The sequence below is a fragment of the Chiroxiphia lanceolata genome, chromosome 13 (assembly GCF_009829145.1).
Source record: "Chiroxiphia lanceolata isolate bChiLan1 chromosome 13, bChiLan1.pri, whole genome shotgun sequence".
In the NCBI taxonomy this organism is placed as follows: Eukaryota; Metazoa; Chordata; class Aves; order Passeriformes; family Pipridae; genus Chiroxiphia; species Chiroxiphia lanceolata.
In genome coordinates, this window is record NC_045649.1 from 8,237,379 (window position 1) to 8,252,864 (window position 15,486).

The 15,486-nt window shown below is 50.7% G+C and overlaps 1 protein-coding gene across 2 annotated transcripts in view; it reads left to right on the top strand.

Annotated features, from left to right (window-relative positions):
• Positions 1-972: 972 nt before the first annotated feature.
• The window catches only part of ACSF3 (acyl-CoA synthetase family member 3), a 56,529-nt gene continuing 42,015 nt past the window's right edge, over positions 973-15,486 (top strand). The window contains exons 1-3 of one of the 2 annotated variants that reach the window (XM_032701053.1): positions 973-1,027; positions 3,722-4,444; positions 5,817-5,972. In XM_032701053.1, coding sequence (XP_032556944.1) covers positions 3,752-4,444; positions 5,817-5,972 — 849 coding nt within the window. In that variant the 5' untranslated portion in view covers positions 973-1,027; positions 3,722-3,751. Of the gene's footprint in view, positions 1,028-1,105; positions 1,187-3,721; positions 4,445-5,816; positions 5,973-15,486 lie in introns of those variants that run through there. The other variant, XM_032701052.1, reaches the window with a different exon arrangement.

Consider the following 15,486-nt stretch of genomic DNA (forward strand, 5'->3'; position numbering starts at 1 on the left):
GGGAGACAGTGCTGTATAATGGGGAAAGGCTGTGCCACAGGGAGGGAGCCAGGAGATGGAGAGATGTGCAACGGGGAGCTGGGTAAGAGAGGAGACGTGCAATGAGGAGGGAGCTGTGCAATGGAGATTTGTGCTATGGAGTGCTGTGAAATGGGGTGCTGTGCAATGGCACTCCTTGCAATGGGGCTCTGGGAGCTCAGCCAGAACATGCTTGTTGGCTGCACGCCCCCGCCAGGCCTGGGCTCTGCCCTAGGCCAGGCTTTGCCCTAGGCTGGGCTCTGCCCTAGGCCAGGTTCCCGGCCCTGTTTCCGCTCCCACCCGCTGTGTCTCGCGGGCTGTGGCCGCTGGCCCTGGTGGAAACACACCTGGGGAGGTGGGTGGGGGGTCACCCCGGCTGTGCCGCTTCACGGAACACTGCGCACAGCCGGAAAAACATGGCTCCACCGAGGAGCAGGGCTGGCAGGGGACACACTGTGTGCCACCCGGCAACCTCTGAGCATCTCTGGGATGTCCGTGCATCCCCAGGGTGTCTGTGTGTATCCAGGATGTCTGTGTGTCCCCAAGATGTCTCTGTGTCCCAGGGACGTCCATGTGTCCATGGGATGTCTGTGTGTCCCACGGGTGTCTGTGTGTCTCCAAGATGTCGTGCACCCCAGGGACTTCTCTCCACACCGTGGAGGTCCCATGAGTCCAGGCGATCCCTCATCCGTGCCAAAATCCCCAAGTCCCATGGACTGGGCACGTGGCCCCAGCACCCCCAGGCAGAGCTACAGCTCCATGATACCATGAACACCCGCCATGACATGAGAGAACACCATGAGGACGCTCCAAGTTGCTGCAGTGACCGTCGGCTCCGCGGCGCCCCCAGCCCCGCCCCCCGTGAGCGGTTTGGGGCCCCATAAATCAGATGCGGGTTGGTGCGGTGGCGGAACGTTCGTGCGCGGAACGTTCGGACCGCTGCGCTGCGTTCGCCCGGAGCCGTCCGCGGGCGGAGTGGTCCCCCAGCGGAGCGGTCCCCCGGCGGCAGGTGAGGCCCGCGGGAGGCGGCGGGGCCGGGGCGGCCCCAAGGGGGTCCCGCAGGCTGCGGGGACTGTGGCGGGGCCGCAGCGAGGCCGGTCCGTGCCCGCGGGACTTCGGAAATCGTGGGACGAGGGGTTTTCCTGCTGCTTCTGCTCTGGGGCGTGCCGTGAGTAGGGTGAGGGCAAAGAGCTGGAGGGGGCGGGGGGGGGGAGGAATCCGGTCTGGGATCCGAAAAGAATTGGACCCCTCCTTCCCGTGAGGGCGGTGAGGCTCTGGCACAAGGTATTCCCTGGATGCCCCATCCCTGGAAGTGTTCAAGGCTAGGTTGGAAGGGGCTTGGAGCAATCTGGTCTAGTGGAAGGTGCCCCTGCCCATGGCAGGGGGTGGGACTGGGTGGGCTGTAAGGTCCTTTCCAACACAAACCTTTCTAGGATTAAATATTTCTCTATTTTTTTGTTGTGAGAAGGGGAGAATAATCAGCATCTCAATCATTATTTGATACCTTTCTCATATCTCTTTCTCTAAGTTATTTTATTATTTTCCAAGAATAAAGTATTTTTTTAATCTCCTCTGTTGTAGAAAAAGCCAGGAGTTGCTTTGTATTTATGTCTATAAATGAGGAAAGGATGGAATCCTACAGATTGGACTTTCAGTGATAGTTACATCACCAAGCCATGATCAGAGCTGGAATGATGATTATTTCCTATTATAACTCAGTTTGGAATAGCTCAGAGTAACTCCATGGATCATTTTACTTCAGGGAATGCAATTTATGCCCTTTATGTTCAGAAGGTGCAGAGGGGGTTGGCACAGAGTGGACAGGAATGGGTCTGCACTGGGTCAGCTTCCATTTTGCACTGGTTTGGTTGTGCTGGGAGCTGGTGGGTGTCCTTCGCTGCTTTAAATTCCTCAGTCATAGGAGGATGGGTTTGGACCCTTCCCTTCCCAGGGGGAGGGGTTGGACCCTGCCCTTTCTTGGGGGTGACAGACCCTCCCTTCTTGGACCTTCCCTTCCAGGGGGGTTTGAACCTTCTTTTCCAAAGCAGCAGAGCCCCATCTCTGTGCTGCCATGATCTTCCCATGGGCCCTGGTAACAAACTTTGTTTCCAGGTGTGCTGTGCCAGACTTTGTAGTCCCAGTTATCCCTGAGGAATGGGAGGGGAAGGAAAACAGCCCCTGGATTTACTTCCCCCTGAGTGTCTGTAAGTCTGCACACGCAGACAAGCCCAGTTCTCTGAAGTCCGTAATGCCCAGGCCTGGCTGAAGGTGCTGCTGTTTATTGCTCCATTAAATCTAGACTCATGGGAATGGGATAATGGGATTTTTTTGGAAGGAGCTGTTGTGAGGGAACAACAAACACCTGCTCTGGAGCCATACAGGGAATAGGGAGAATGCTGAGAGCAGGATCCTGGGAAACCACTGCTTCCAGTTAATGTCCCGGGTTTGGTTTAAGTTACGAAATGCGTTGGCTCTTTATCTTTTAGTCTCTGCAGAGCAATGGAAAGATGTCACACGAATTTGGTCATGACCTGCTTTGTTTTTTTCCACCCTGGTGGCAAATGTCAGGGGTTCACACAGTCACCCCACTCTGGGTTTGAAGCCTCTCTGCTCCCCCAGATGTTTCCGCAGTAAATCACAAGTTTGTTTTGCAGAAGCAGAAATTGAGGTCAATATGCAAAAGAAAATATGAGCAGAGCCGGTGTCTGGGTGGAGAAATGCTCCGAAGGTGGAGGGGAGAGACTGCGGGGTTACGGAAAAACAAACACTTGAGCTGGGTAAAGCCCTGCTCAGCAATTCCCTGGGGAGCTGCCAGCCTAGATCCCTTTTGTTTCAGCTCCTCCCCACAGTGGGGAGCTGAGCTGGGAGGCTGTTTGAGCTGAGCTGCTCCACTAATAGGCATTTATCAAAAAAATTGTAGGAAATCAAGTTGTGATTGCTGGTGCCAAGGAAGTGTCACGGACACTCTCAGAGAGTGAGGACTTGTCATCCTTTGGCTATTTCCTCTTGTCATGGAATCTCTCTGGGGATATTTTGGTGGTAATTGGATTCTGTGCAGTAAATCCCTCTCTCTCCTGCCACAACCCTGTTCTCTTCTCTCTGCTCCCCATTGCTGAGGGCTCTATGGAGAGGGTGCTGCTTCCTGCTGAGTTCCCAGACAGAGCTCTAGGCTGTGCAGAGGGAGTTAGGATTCTTCATGGAATCATGGAATGGTTGGGGTTGGAAGAGACTGAGGGGATACCTCAGAAAAATATTAGGAAAAAATTCTTCCCCGTGAGGGTAGTGAGGCCCTGGCACAGGTTTCCCAGAGAAGCTGTGGCTGCCCCATCCCTGGGAGTGTTCAAGGCCAGGTTGGACAGGGCTTGGAGCAACCTGGTCTAGTGGAAGGTGTCCCTGCCCGTGGCAGGAGTGGGACTGGGTGTGCTTTAAGATCCCTCCCAAACCATTCCACGATTCTATGAAAACTAGGTCATAATTTAAGTTAGCTGGTTTTTAGGGGTGTGGAGGCTGTGCAGGGAAGGGTCTCAGGCTCCTGTTTCATCCAGGCACTGCCCAGCGTGCCAGGGATATGACAGCCTGAAGTGGGGACATCAATAATACAGTGGATGTTATTCAAATGAAGGCTGCCACTTCTCCTTGGTGGGAATAACCCCCTGGGTAATCTCTGCACATACTTATCTGCTCCTGTAATTGCCTTCTGCAGAATCACTCCAAAACAAGTAGTGCTGGCAGGATGTTGCTCTCCCTGCTCTTCCCTCGGCTGAGCCGGCCCCTCTGGAGCCGTGTCCGGGACCTGTCCTGCTCCAGATGGGGGTGGAAGAGGACTGCCTGTCCCCACAGGGATCTGCAAACAACCTGGGCCACCTGCAGCAGTGACGTCACCCCTGTCTTCACCAGGGCTTTGGCTTTCGGTGACAAAATTGCCATCATTGACCAAAACAGGGAGCACACATACAGAGACCTGCTCGGCCAGAGCCTGCACTTATCCCGGGAGATCTGTAGAGTTCTGGAGTGCTCCAGCAGGGACTTGAAGGAAGAGAGGATCTCATTTTTGTGTCCCAATGATGCCTCGTACGTGGTGGCCCAGTGGGCCTCGTGGATGAGCGGGGGCATAGCGGTGCCCCTGTACAGGAAGCACCCCGTGCCAGAGCTGGAGTACGTGATCCAGGATTCCCAGAGCGCTCTGGTTATCGCAGCTGAGGAATACGTGGGGAAAATAGCCCCTATTGCTGAGAAACTGGGAATCCCGATGCTACCGCTTCCCAAGTCCCGTAGTGATGGATCCACAGGCCATACAGCTGTGGAAGAGGGTCCCTTGACAGCCTGCTCCTCGTGGAAAGACAGAGGAGCCATGATCATCTACACCAGCGGGACAACGGGGCGGCCCAAGGGTGTCCTCAGCACCCATGAGAACGTGCAGGCTGTGGTGAGTGCTGCTCCTCCTCCAAAGCCTTGGATTTTGGAGTTGCAAACACACCTTCCCGCTATCATATTCCTGCAGGGAGCTGTGAGGCTGTAACTCAGAAATCCTCAGCACTTGGAAAGTGAACAGCCAGCAGCGTTTGAGGCTCTAAACCTTGGTCTGGTGGTGTTGCTGCAGCTGCATCCCAGGGCAGGTGGACTCTCCTCCCTACTTTCCTGGAAAGCAGAAGGGATGAGACCTGTGGTAAAAAACCTGATTTCTTTGCAGTTTGCTTTTCTACGCTGTGACTAGGAAAGAATCTTTTCTCCTGACTGGAATATATCTTAACCCAGCCCAGTGCTGTGTGAAGCCTGTGCATTATTCAGGTCTGTATCCCCAAGGCAAAAAATCCATTAGCTCTCAGAGCCAAAAGGAATTAAAAGTTTGAATGAGCCTGCTGACTACATCACCACTTGATTATCAGTGCCTGCAACTGCTAGACTCCTGCCATTAGGGAAAAAGAGCAGGGAATACAGCAGGCCTTAGGGATACCTCTGGGAGCTGACGTTGTTCTGGGCGCTCAGATACCACAGTGTCGGGCGTGGAATGAAAGCCTTGATGGATAGAGCCAGGGCTTGGCTATATTGGGCAAAGAATCTCTTCCCTTACAAATATGCTGATCATTTGGGGGTGGCCTGAGCAGTTCCCATCCTTTGTGCTGTCCTGCAGAAAGCCTTAAAGCTGCTCCCTGCACTGTGGAAGAGGATTGTGAGGGACATGACCAAATTCCACTATTCAAATGCTTTTTTATTTTTGGGTGGCTGGAAATAAGTTTTCCAGTTGCCAGCACTGGGCTCTGAAGGTCATGGTCACCCCAAAACCTGATAATTATCCCTTCAGATAATTATCTCTTTAGAGCAGAGTTTTTTGGAAGCTTGTTACATCAACATTTTTTACTAACATGAAACCTACTTTCTGTTTATCAGTGATTTTCTGGTCCTACTGTTTATCCCTTACAGATGCTAAAAGCCTGGTGTCATCAGTGTCCAAACAGTCAACAGAATTCTGGGAAAATTAGTTTTTTGATTACTATTGCTGCTAAGTCTGCCTGTGTAGCAGCAGGCTGATATTTTTGTAGGCCCTGCTTAAAATCACTGTTGACTATTTCTCAGCAACAAGGAAGGGCTTTGCTGATATATAAAGATGCAAAAGGTGTTCCTCTTCTGTTCTGCTGTTGTGGCAGGAATTTTGCTCGTGCTGATCCTAAAGGAAAGCTTCTGTGCCCAGGCAGGTCTGGGATTCCTGCCGGCAGCCATGCCCAGGGATTTGGGGTTTGGATACCTCAGGAGAATCCTTCCTCCTGCCCTAACACTGTGTTGTTTGTTTTGTTCTGCAGACCACAGGGCTGGTTGAAAAATGGGAGTGGAAGAAGGAGGATGTCATTCTGCACGTGCTGCCTTTGCATCATGTCCACGGGGTGATCAATAAGCTCCTGTGTCCTCTGTGGGTGGGAGCGACGTGCATCATGTTCCCGGAATTCAGCGCACAGATGGTGAGCCTGGAGGGATTGAGCCTTGCCTTTGAAATTCAGCAGCAGGACCCCATGCATTGTAATTAGAGCAACTCTGGAAATAAGTTCTTTAAGAATTCCAGGCTCTTTAGCCACTGGCTGTGTGTGGTTCACAGCCCTCAGTCCGGGGTAAATGCTATTCCAGAGGCTGCAGCTTGTTTAAGCGTGACGTACTTAACATTGCTCCTCCTTGTGGGGCTGGGGGTCTCTAACTGCTGGTGGGCCCTTCCACGGACCCTAACTCTGGGTGCAAATGCTCTTAGTGGGTTCTTAATTTTTTTAGTGCCAGGAAAGGTGGAAATGCTGGATTTTTCTCTTGGGTGCTGCTTGTAGCTGTACTGCTCGTTGGCTTTTTTGATACCTTGCATTTCACAGAATCACAGAATCATTCAGGTTGGAAAAGATCTCCAAGATCGAGTCCAATCTGTGAGCAATCACCACCTTGTCAACTAGACCAGAGCACTGAATGCCATATTCAGTTGTTTCTTGAACACCTTCAGGGATGGTGATTCCCTGGGCAGCCCATTCCAAATTTTTCCCTTCCAATCCTGTATCCACAGTGTTTTGTATGACATTACATGGCAGAACACAGCCTTTAGAGTTTCTTGCAGCTCAGGTAAGAGAAATACTGGTTCTCCTCACTTGCATGGAAACATTGCTCTTCCTCTGTGGAGAAACAAGTGTTAAGAGAGCTGTTGGTTTGGACTCAGTGATATGAGAGAGAGTCTGCAAATCCAGACCTTCTTGCAGCTTTTAGGAAAGGTGGCAGGAGGGAAACCTTACCTGAATGATGCATTTATAATGTTGTTTTGTAGCTGAGCCAGGAAACACCACTCCCAGTGTTCTGCTTCTCCTTTGTTCTGTGCAGCAGTGGCAGGTAAACGATGTAAAGAGAGGATGAAAAGGGACTAGAAACAGGGCAAGCAGCAGGACGATGGAAAAGGTTCTACAGTTCCCAGCTCCTGGGGTCCAGCACCATTCATCCACATCTCCCAGTGTCGTGGATGGTGTCTGCAGTGTCACTGTTAAGAGATAATTGGGTTTTCAGGTGCTGCTGCCTCCTCGTAGCAGAAGGGAGATGTGTGGTGTCACTGCAGAATTCCGTGGGAAAGTGAAAGGAGCCTGTCAAGCCTGTACTGTGTAACTAAACAGGCTTTTCTACCTGTTTGTGTTTGTCCATACACTTGTCACACTGGAAGGACAAAGTGCACAATTGTGGGATACACCTGGAAGCCTCTGGCAGTGCTGCTGCCACGTGAGGGTGAGCCCTGGCTCCGATCTGAATGATGGCAGGACCGGGGAAGTTCTTCAGTGCTTATTTCTGCTTCTCAGAGAAGCAACCACAGAAAATGGGCACTTCCTTCCTTGTGTCAAGATGGCTCTGACACCTAAACACTGATCCTTTGGGGTGGAACAGCTCCAGAATCCCAGAGGGGCAGCTCTGCACTCGAATTTCAAGAGTAAATTGGTAGGATGCTGCAGTAGAAGGCAGCAGGAAGGTCCCCTGGCAGCTGTAACCAGTGCTCTCTCCTTGATGGATGCTGCCAAATTGTCCTCCCCTGACCTGAGGGTGTGACCCCAAAAGCTCGGGGTGCGGCAGGGGTGTGCTGGAGCTGGGAGCGTGGCCAGTGCTGGGAGGCAGAGCCAGTGCTGGGATCCTGGAACCAAAGCCTCTGGAGGGCGCGTTGCTCCACGTCCTGTGCCACCGGTGATTGATGGTCCCTCGTCCCCTGGTGTTTTTCTCTGCTCTGCAAATCAATGAGCTGACGTTGAGGGATGGGTTCAGGATGGGGGAGCGGGACTCCCCTTCTGCCTTCCCTGATCCAAGCTCTCCCCAGGCATGTCCAAGGGCATGCGGGGACAGTGCCGGAGGCGGCTGCTTGACCCTGGAGCTTGAACTTGGGCAGGGAGGTTGGGGTGCTGTTCTGCGGCCTCTCAGGTGCACTGGGGCTCTGAAGGACGTCATTTGCTTTTCTATTTTTTGTATTCCCTTTCTTTTTCCGAGGGCCTCCCCTGGGAGCTGCAAGTGGTTTGATCGACACTACAAAGCGAGCACAGGAGGGTAAATAAGGCTTTCTTGTGGAGTTTAATGCAAGCTGCCTTTCAGTTCCACTCTATTTTCACCAGCTGTTTACAAAATGCCCTTTGCTACTGAAATCAGCTTTCAGCAAAGCAGCAGTGGAGGATTTTGCCAAAGGAGCCTAAGTTTTGCCGTGTGCTTTTTTTCCTTCGCTGCACCTTGAGAAAGCAGCCAATTATAGTGTGATATAAAGAAACTCGACTGGCAGCTAAAACACTTGACAGGCTGATCAAAACAAGGCAAGGAACTTACTCTCAACCTGCTGCAGACATATTTAGCCTTGAGTGATACTGGCAAAGGTTCAAGAGAAACCGCAGCAGCACGCCCGATGTGTGTTTGGTTTCTAATCACTAACACTTCATTATACAAAATAAATACTTTATTATTACAGTGTTTATTAAATTACATAATTTGCGGCATGCCTCATAGTCGTGGATGCAGATGGCAGTCTGGGTTTGGTGGTGGGAATAATGCTCTTTTTTTTTTTTTTTTTTCCTGAGAAGACAGTTCCAGCCCCAGACCAAGGCTTGCTTGTCGTTTCCTGTGGTGCAGTGTTAGGAGGTGGCAGGTTTCAGACCTTTCCGTCTGTTTTTGGGAGCTGGCCAAGGAAAGGTGAAAAATCAGGACTGTGGAGTAGCCCCAGTGTCCTGACCAACATCCTCTCCCTCACTAAAGCAGCATCTGATGTCTGTGGCTGCACACAAGCTACTGCTGAGGCCATGAGGACTTGTTAAATTGTACTGAGGTGCCTCAAGCGTGAAAGTTGCTGCATAAAATCAGATTCTTTTTATTAAATGAGGACATCCATTACTCTACATCAGCTACTGTACATGTTATAATTCACTTTATAGCACCATCTGTTAAGACTGTCTTGCTTAAGCTTTTTGTAGCATCTTTTTATTGCAAGTTATTAAAAAATATGGCTGCATCTATTAATCATTTATTAATAAAGGGTTTATAAATGGACCCTTACTTTCCAGAATTAGTCGACTTGTACGTGACATGCAAAGTCCTCTGGTGCTTGTACTCCGTGGGGTGGAGTGTCTTCACAGGGAGCCCTTCTCTGCCTGGGGGCCGTGGGAGCAGCATCCACTGTGCCTGTCTGTGCTTCTGGGCTTGGAAATGGCAGGGATGGTTGAGAGGGAGAGTTTTCAGCACTGCTGTGGGCATGGAGCAGGCAGGAGAACAGCAGTGAGCCTGGCAGTGTGTTCCTCCCAGCAGCTGTGTGGGGCACAGCTGGCTGTGATATAATTATTTTAGTGTTTTTCAAGGGTGAGAACTGGGAGGGCAGAAACCTCCTCTGGAGCCAGAGCAAGCTGCAGCCTCAGCATCCCTACACAATCCTCCCACCATAACCTGCTTCCAAGCTGAGTTTACTTCTCCAGCTGTGCTGTTCCTGTTTGCATTCCTCAGCTGCTGCTGACCCTATCCCAGGTGCCAGCTTTTTGCTTGTGCAGGAGGAGACATTTAAAAGATGGTATTTTTATGCAGATTTTGTGCAGTCTGGTGGCCAGAGGACAAGAGATTAATGCTTCCATTAAGGGAGAACTGCAAAGTGAACCTTCTCCTACTGGGCAACAGAGAAAGCCTGTGACCAAGTGCTTTTTGGAGGCTTCTGGGCTTGCACCAAGCACTCACTAGAGCATCCATTTCCAGGGACTCCCTTCCTGCAGCAGTTCAGGCTGCTGAGGCTGAGCACTCCCTGTGTGGTGACTGTAGCTCCATGGAAATGTCAGTGAGTCTGGAGAGATGGAGTGAGGAGAAGCCGTGTGCCCTCCATGCAGCTGCTCTTGCTGTGACAGTCACATGTTGACATCCCCCTTCCAGACCAGGACCTGGCTGTGCCAGGTACCCTACAGAGCATTTTGAAGCAAGTCATGAGGTCAGTGTCTGCTTTGCAGGATCCTCTGCTGAGGCTTTTGGCCGAAGAGGATCCATTTTGAGTTTGAACAACAGGAACAGCTTATCTTTGCCTTGGACCATCCCTGCTCTCGCCTTAAGGGAAAGATGTTCTAATAGTAAAAGGCTCCCTGTCAGCTTTGCATTGATAAACACAAGATCAGATTCCAGGAGGTCTTCCAGTCTTTTGTGCCGAATGGGAAATAAAAGTATTCAAAAACCTGAAAGAAAAAGCTTGCTCTGATGAGTGATGGGAGAAGCTTATGGAAATCTCCACTCCAGTGACCCAGTTGTGGCGTGTGCTGCCCACTCAGCTCTGCTGGGCAGGTTTCAAGCTGTGATGTTCTGCCTGTGCAGTGACAGCCCTGGCTGTGCCCTGCAAACCCTTCCATGATAAATATGCCAAGATGCAGATTTACTGCCCTACAGTTGCAAAGAGCTGCTGTTTTGGTGCCAGCCTCACTGCGTGTGTGACTTAAGGTGCCCCTGAGGATCAAACCCTCTAAAAACCATATCCTGTTTTACAATGTCGCATGCAAAGCCATCAAAATCGTCTCATTTAGACCCTTCTTTCTAGGGAACTAGGACTGCTGAGTGCCCAAAGGTGGTGTGTGATTTGGGACAAGCTTGCCCTGACGTGCTGTGGGTGTACTGTCACCTGTGGCACCTTTTCCCGGTGGTGGGAGGGAGCTGCAGAACCAGCACTCGTTGAGGTTGTGTGTGAGGTGTCGCTCCAGGGTTGCTGCTGCATCGTATGTGGTCACAGCCCTGACTTCCCAAAGGCCAGGAGAGCCTGTGCTACCTCTGGGAGCAGACTTTGTCCTTGGCTCTGCTGTTATCTGTGTGAACCAGGCTGGGCTGATTCTTTGTACCTTGGCTGGGCTGCATGGGGAGATCCAGGGCTTGGCAGCCGTGGTTGCCTCTGGGAAGGAGAAGCGTGTACCACACTGAGCCTCTCCCCTGGATCTGTCACTTCTGCAAACATCACTCTGGGCAGCTCTTTTAGTTTATTTTTAAAAGAAAAGCAAATCCAAGCACAGGCGTCTGAGCTCCAATAACCAAATGTGCTGGGGATCGTGGCTCCAATCCAATTTCAGCTGGAGAAAGGCTGGAAGTCTTTTCATCCATTAATGGGAGGCTTCAGAGGAGTAATTTTATTTCAGACTCAAAGAGGAGTTGGTGGAGGGAGGAGCAGGTCACTAGTGAATGGCTTATGTTTGATCACTTCTCACAGACCTGGCTTTAAAAAGTTAGAGGTTTTCTTCCCATCTCCCCAGATCTGCCGTCTGTCCTCAGCATCTGTTCCTAAGTAATGGCTTTTGATGTGTGTGGGGAAATACAAAAAATGGAACCAGAGCCTGTCATATTTACTTATATTTCCAGGTCCCAGGGAAAGCACTTGCTCCTTTCTGTATGCCTCCAGCATAGGAAGGGTTTAAAAGCTTCAGCCTGGAATGCAGAGGGGCCATCAAACTGCGCTGATGAATAAATGATTAAAACCAGAGTCACGCAGAGCGTGAACAGTTTGGGGTTATAACAAACATGAGACAAAGCCACCGAGGGCCCAATTTCCCTTTGAAGAGAAGAGTGTTTCTCTCTTTCTGCATATTGCTCGTGAAGTGTCGGCTGCTCAGTCCTTGGGAGTGAGCAGAGCTCCCCTTGGTGCTCTCTCATCTCATGTCATGCCAGTGTGCTTTTTGGGGATAAATTGCTGTCGAATATGTGAGCGTGGTCCTGCCGTCCCTTTGCTGCTGCTGTTGAGTTACAGGAGCTTCCCACCCTCGATGTTTGGCACAGGGTCTCCCCAAATGAGCAGCTGCTTTGGCTACAGCCTTGTTGTGCCTGTTGCTCTCACAGACACTCTGGAAAACACGGTCAGCCCTTTTCCTTGCTGGTGCTTCCCACATGGCAGTAGTCAATGCAAAACACAGATCCATCTCCCTGAGCAAAAGGGAAGTAAAGGGATGAGTTAACCTTGCATTAGGGGGATTGTTACTTTTGAAAAGGTTGAGAAAAATTCAATAACAACTGAAAATGGTACAATAATTTTATAGGAGAGAGGAGCTGTTGTGTCTGTCAATAGAGGCAACAGCACATTATCCATTTGTGGGCTGATGGAAAAATCCATGCTGGTATTTGCTTCCTTTTCAGCTCACAGTTCTTCTGATTTTGGGAATCTTGTATCAGGGAAAATCTTACATGATTTAGGATGCAAATGATTTTTCCATCTTCTCTTCTCTTTTTGCATGAGAAGATACCCAGGTGTTGGTGAGTTTGTTGTTTCTTCCTAGCTCATGTCTTTGCATGTCTCCCTCTGTAAAAGGAAATAATGATTGCCTTTTCTCCTCTGTACTCACATCTCTTCCTTCAGATGATCTTAGCGGGTCTGGGGGCTGGTTAAGAAGGTTGCTCTGTGGAATGACCATCCCTTGGAGCAGCTTGTATGTTCCTTCACCCTCATTCACCATCTGCATGCTGGGAAAAATATGTGGGAAAAATATTCCAGCTGTGTCTCGCTGTGGCTGGTTTGTACCCACTGCTGTCATTTTCTCCTTTTTTTTCCATGTAGTGATGGCAAAATCCCACTGGCCAGACCATGATATGCCTTTGAGCAGTAGGAAGGGGGGAAAATCAGGAATGTTATGCTGACAGGAAGGCTCTTGGGAACATTAGGTCTCCCATTTCTCTGCTGGCACAAGCAGTCCTGGCCTGTAAGCATTCGCTGCTGTTATTCCTGATGGGAAGCTGTTCCCACTCTTGCTTCTTGCAGTGAGAAACTTTTTGTTTCTAGCCCTTGGTTATCTTAAAAGGAATCTTTATCCTGAGCATATTCCATTGGAAGGCTGCTGCTTCCCTTGGTGCAGAACCCAGCAGCCCTGGCATGAGGTGCCACGTTTGCCTCCTGAATCCAGGACTTTTAAAAGCATTTGGAGGCCCGAGGTGTCAGGTGAGCAAAATAAAACAGAATGATGGGCTGCCAATATCCTGTGCACAGGGAATTGATGTGGTGTCAGTGACACGTGGGAGAACAGAGGGGGAGATGGATTGTGCTGCTCCAAACCTGATGCTGTCGGAGGATGCTGGGTGTTGGAAGGACAAAGTGGCCTCTTGCTACAAGCCTGTCCAAGCCCCGGAATTGATTGATTAGTCCCAGGTAAAGAGGCTTTCCCAGATTCTTCTCTCAGAGCGTGAAGTTAAAGTTATAACCCAGGAATAGCTGTTCCAGCTGGCTGGGCAGTGACGAGCCCTCTGGCCAACTCGGGCTCTGTGGAGTGTTTAGAGCTGCCAGCTTTGTACCACAGCTCGGGGCTTAGTCCTGTTAAACGCATGGGAAGGATCCAGATTTGGCTGAGCGGGAGCAGAGCAGGTGGGGAGTTTGGCTGTCAGCAGATCACCCCAGCAGCTGGTGGCACAAATCCAAAGGCAGCTGCTTATCCTCAGGAAGGGGCTGTTGCTGGGGCAGGTCAGACTGACATGGAAAAAGCTGCTCCTGTGGCTGGAGTGGCAGGAGAAGGGTTTTGTCTAGAGTAGGAGTTCAGCAGGCACAGCGGGACAGGGAATTCTGGGGTGCAAGAGAGACTTGCTCTGTTTAGAGTGATAGTGTTGGTTTTTTTCAAATCCAAAATCATATAAAAATAACTCTGCTGCATGGCCAGACTGGAAATCTCCCTGTGTTCTCCACAGCTGCTCAGGACTTGGGAAGACAAAAAAAATCACCCAGCAAGGATTGAACAATCCTGAGCATCTGTCTCCCTTCGATCCCTTCAACACAGTCCTGATCCCTGCTTGCCATGACATGTCTCTCCCTACCCACAGCAATGGCTCTTGGGAACACCAGGCTGAGGAGAGCAGGTCCATTCAGCCCTGGCTTTGGAGATTGCAACCCTTCTCCATTCTGCTGCCTTGAATGGGAAAAATATTGGGAGGCTGAAGAGAAAAAGAGGATGGGAGGCGTATGATAGGGATTAGATCCTTCTAAATGCAATTTTGCATATTCCAGCTTGGGTTTTGGGGATCATGCTGGTAGGTGGGGTTTCTGCAGGGAGTGAAATATCCCCTCTCTGAACGTATCACCCATCAGTCCAGGAAGTCACATTCCAACTCTGCCTTCCTTGATGTCCAGGGGATCTTGCAGTGCTCGTGTCCCACCTCCCAAGGCATCCAGGGGATTTCCACCTTATGCATTCCTCTCTCCCCATCGCACCTCTGGGCTGAGAGGCAGCATGAACTCTCTCCTGTTGGATGGGACAGCGCCTTTGTGAATGTGTCCTGCTCTACTAAGAATAAGACCATGGTGGTGGTGAGGTTTTTTTAGGAGCTGATTGTTCTGGAGCAGTGGAGTGCAAGACGTGGGGGGAGGCGGTGCCAGTGCAGCCAAGTAGAAAGTAATGAAATGGAGCCTGAGCGAGCAGGATGGAGGGGAAGGGGCAGAGTGACAGCATGAAGGAGAATCTGTGGTTCACCTTCAATCAATCCCTGCCTTGCCGGGGTTCTCGCAGGCGCCCATGTGCACCTGAGCGTGCGCGGGCAGGAGCGGAGGCAGCGCCCTGTCAGGAGCTGTTAGGAAATACATTTGTCACCAGTGGGGCAGGGACCGGAGCGAGGGGAAGGAGGCGGCCGTCAGCGGGGCCTCTGATTTATTGATGGCTTTGGATCGCTCCTGTCTTGGGAAGAGCTCGCCTAGGGGGATGAGTGGCAAGGTGTGGAAGGAGTGGGCCCAAGTGTGGTATTTGTGGCTCCTGCGCCTTATTAACTGCTCCCAGGGGCTGCTCATCCCAGAGAGGGTCTTCATCCACATCCCAGCAGAGCTGGATGGTGGAATTTGCCCCCATTAATAGTTCCCACAGGTTAGCAGGAGTTGCAGCTGAAAAATAGCTGTCCCATAGGGACCTGGTTTAGTGGTGAACATGGTGATGCTGGGTTAACAGTTGGACTTGATCTAAGAGGTCTTTTCCAACCTTACTGATTCTATGACTGTTCCTCTCAGGAAGAGTTTCGTTAGTGTATTGGCCCTCCTGGCCAGCTGCTTTCTCCTGCTGCCACTGGTTTACCTGTGGATTCTGGTGGCTTCTCTGAACTCGCTGAGGACATGTCTCTCTGCACCCACTCAGCAGCAGATGACTATTTTCATGGAGTCTCACTCCCAGTTACAGTGTGTGGTCTTCCTCTTCCAGACTCTGCTATCTGTCTTCAAAGTTTTTCTCCCTCAGAAGTTTGAGTCTCTGGACTCCTACCTGTTTATTGTGTTCTTCAAACGTGGCTTAGTGTCTTTCCAAAGAAGAGCTCCCATGCTTTGGAAAGCTGATGGCTTTGTGTAGCCTTTGGAGAACTGTGCATGATAAGGGAATTAACTGGTTCTGCCACAAGCTTCAAGAGCAAATTCTTGGCTGTAATGTGACAGCACTAAAAATGCCATTTCCATCATCTTGTGAGTGTGACAATGGGTAGGTGATCCACTGGTGAGATAAGAGATGAACATTGTGCTTTGGGCAATAAAGGCATGATGAAGGTTGGGAA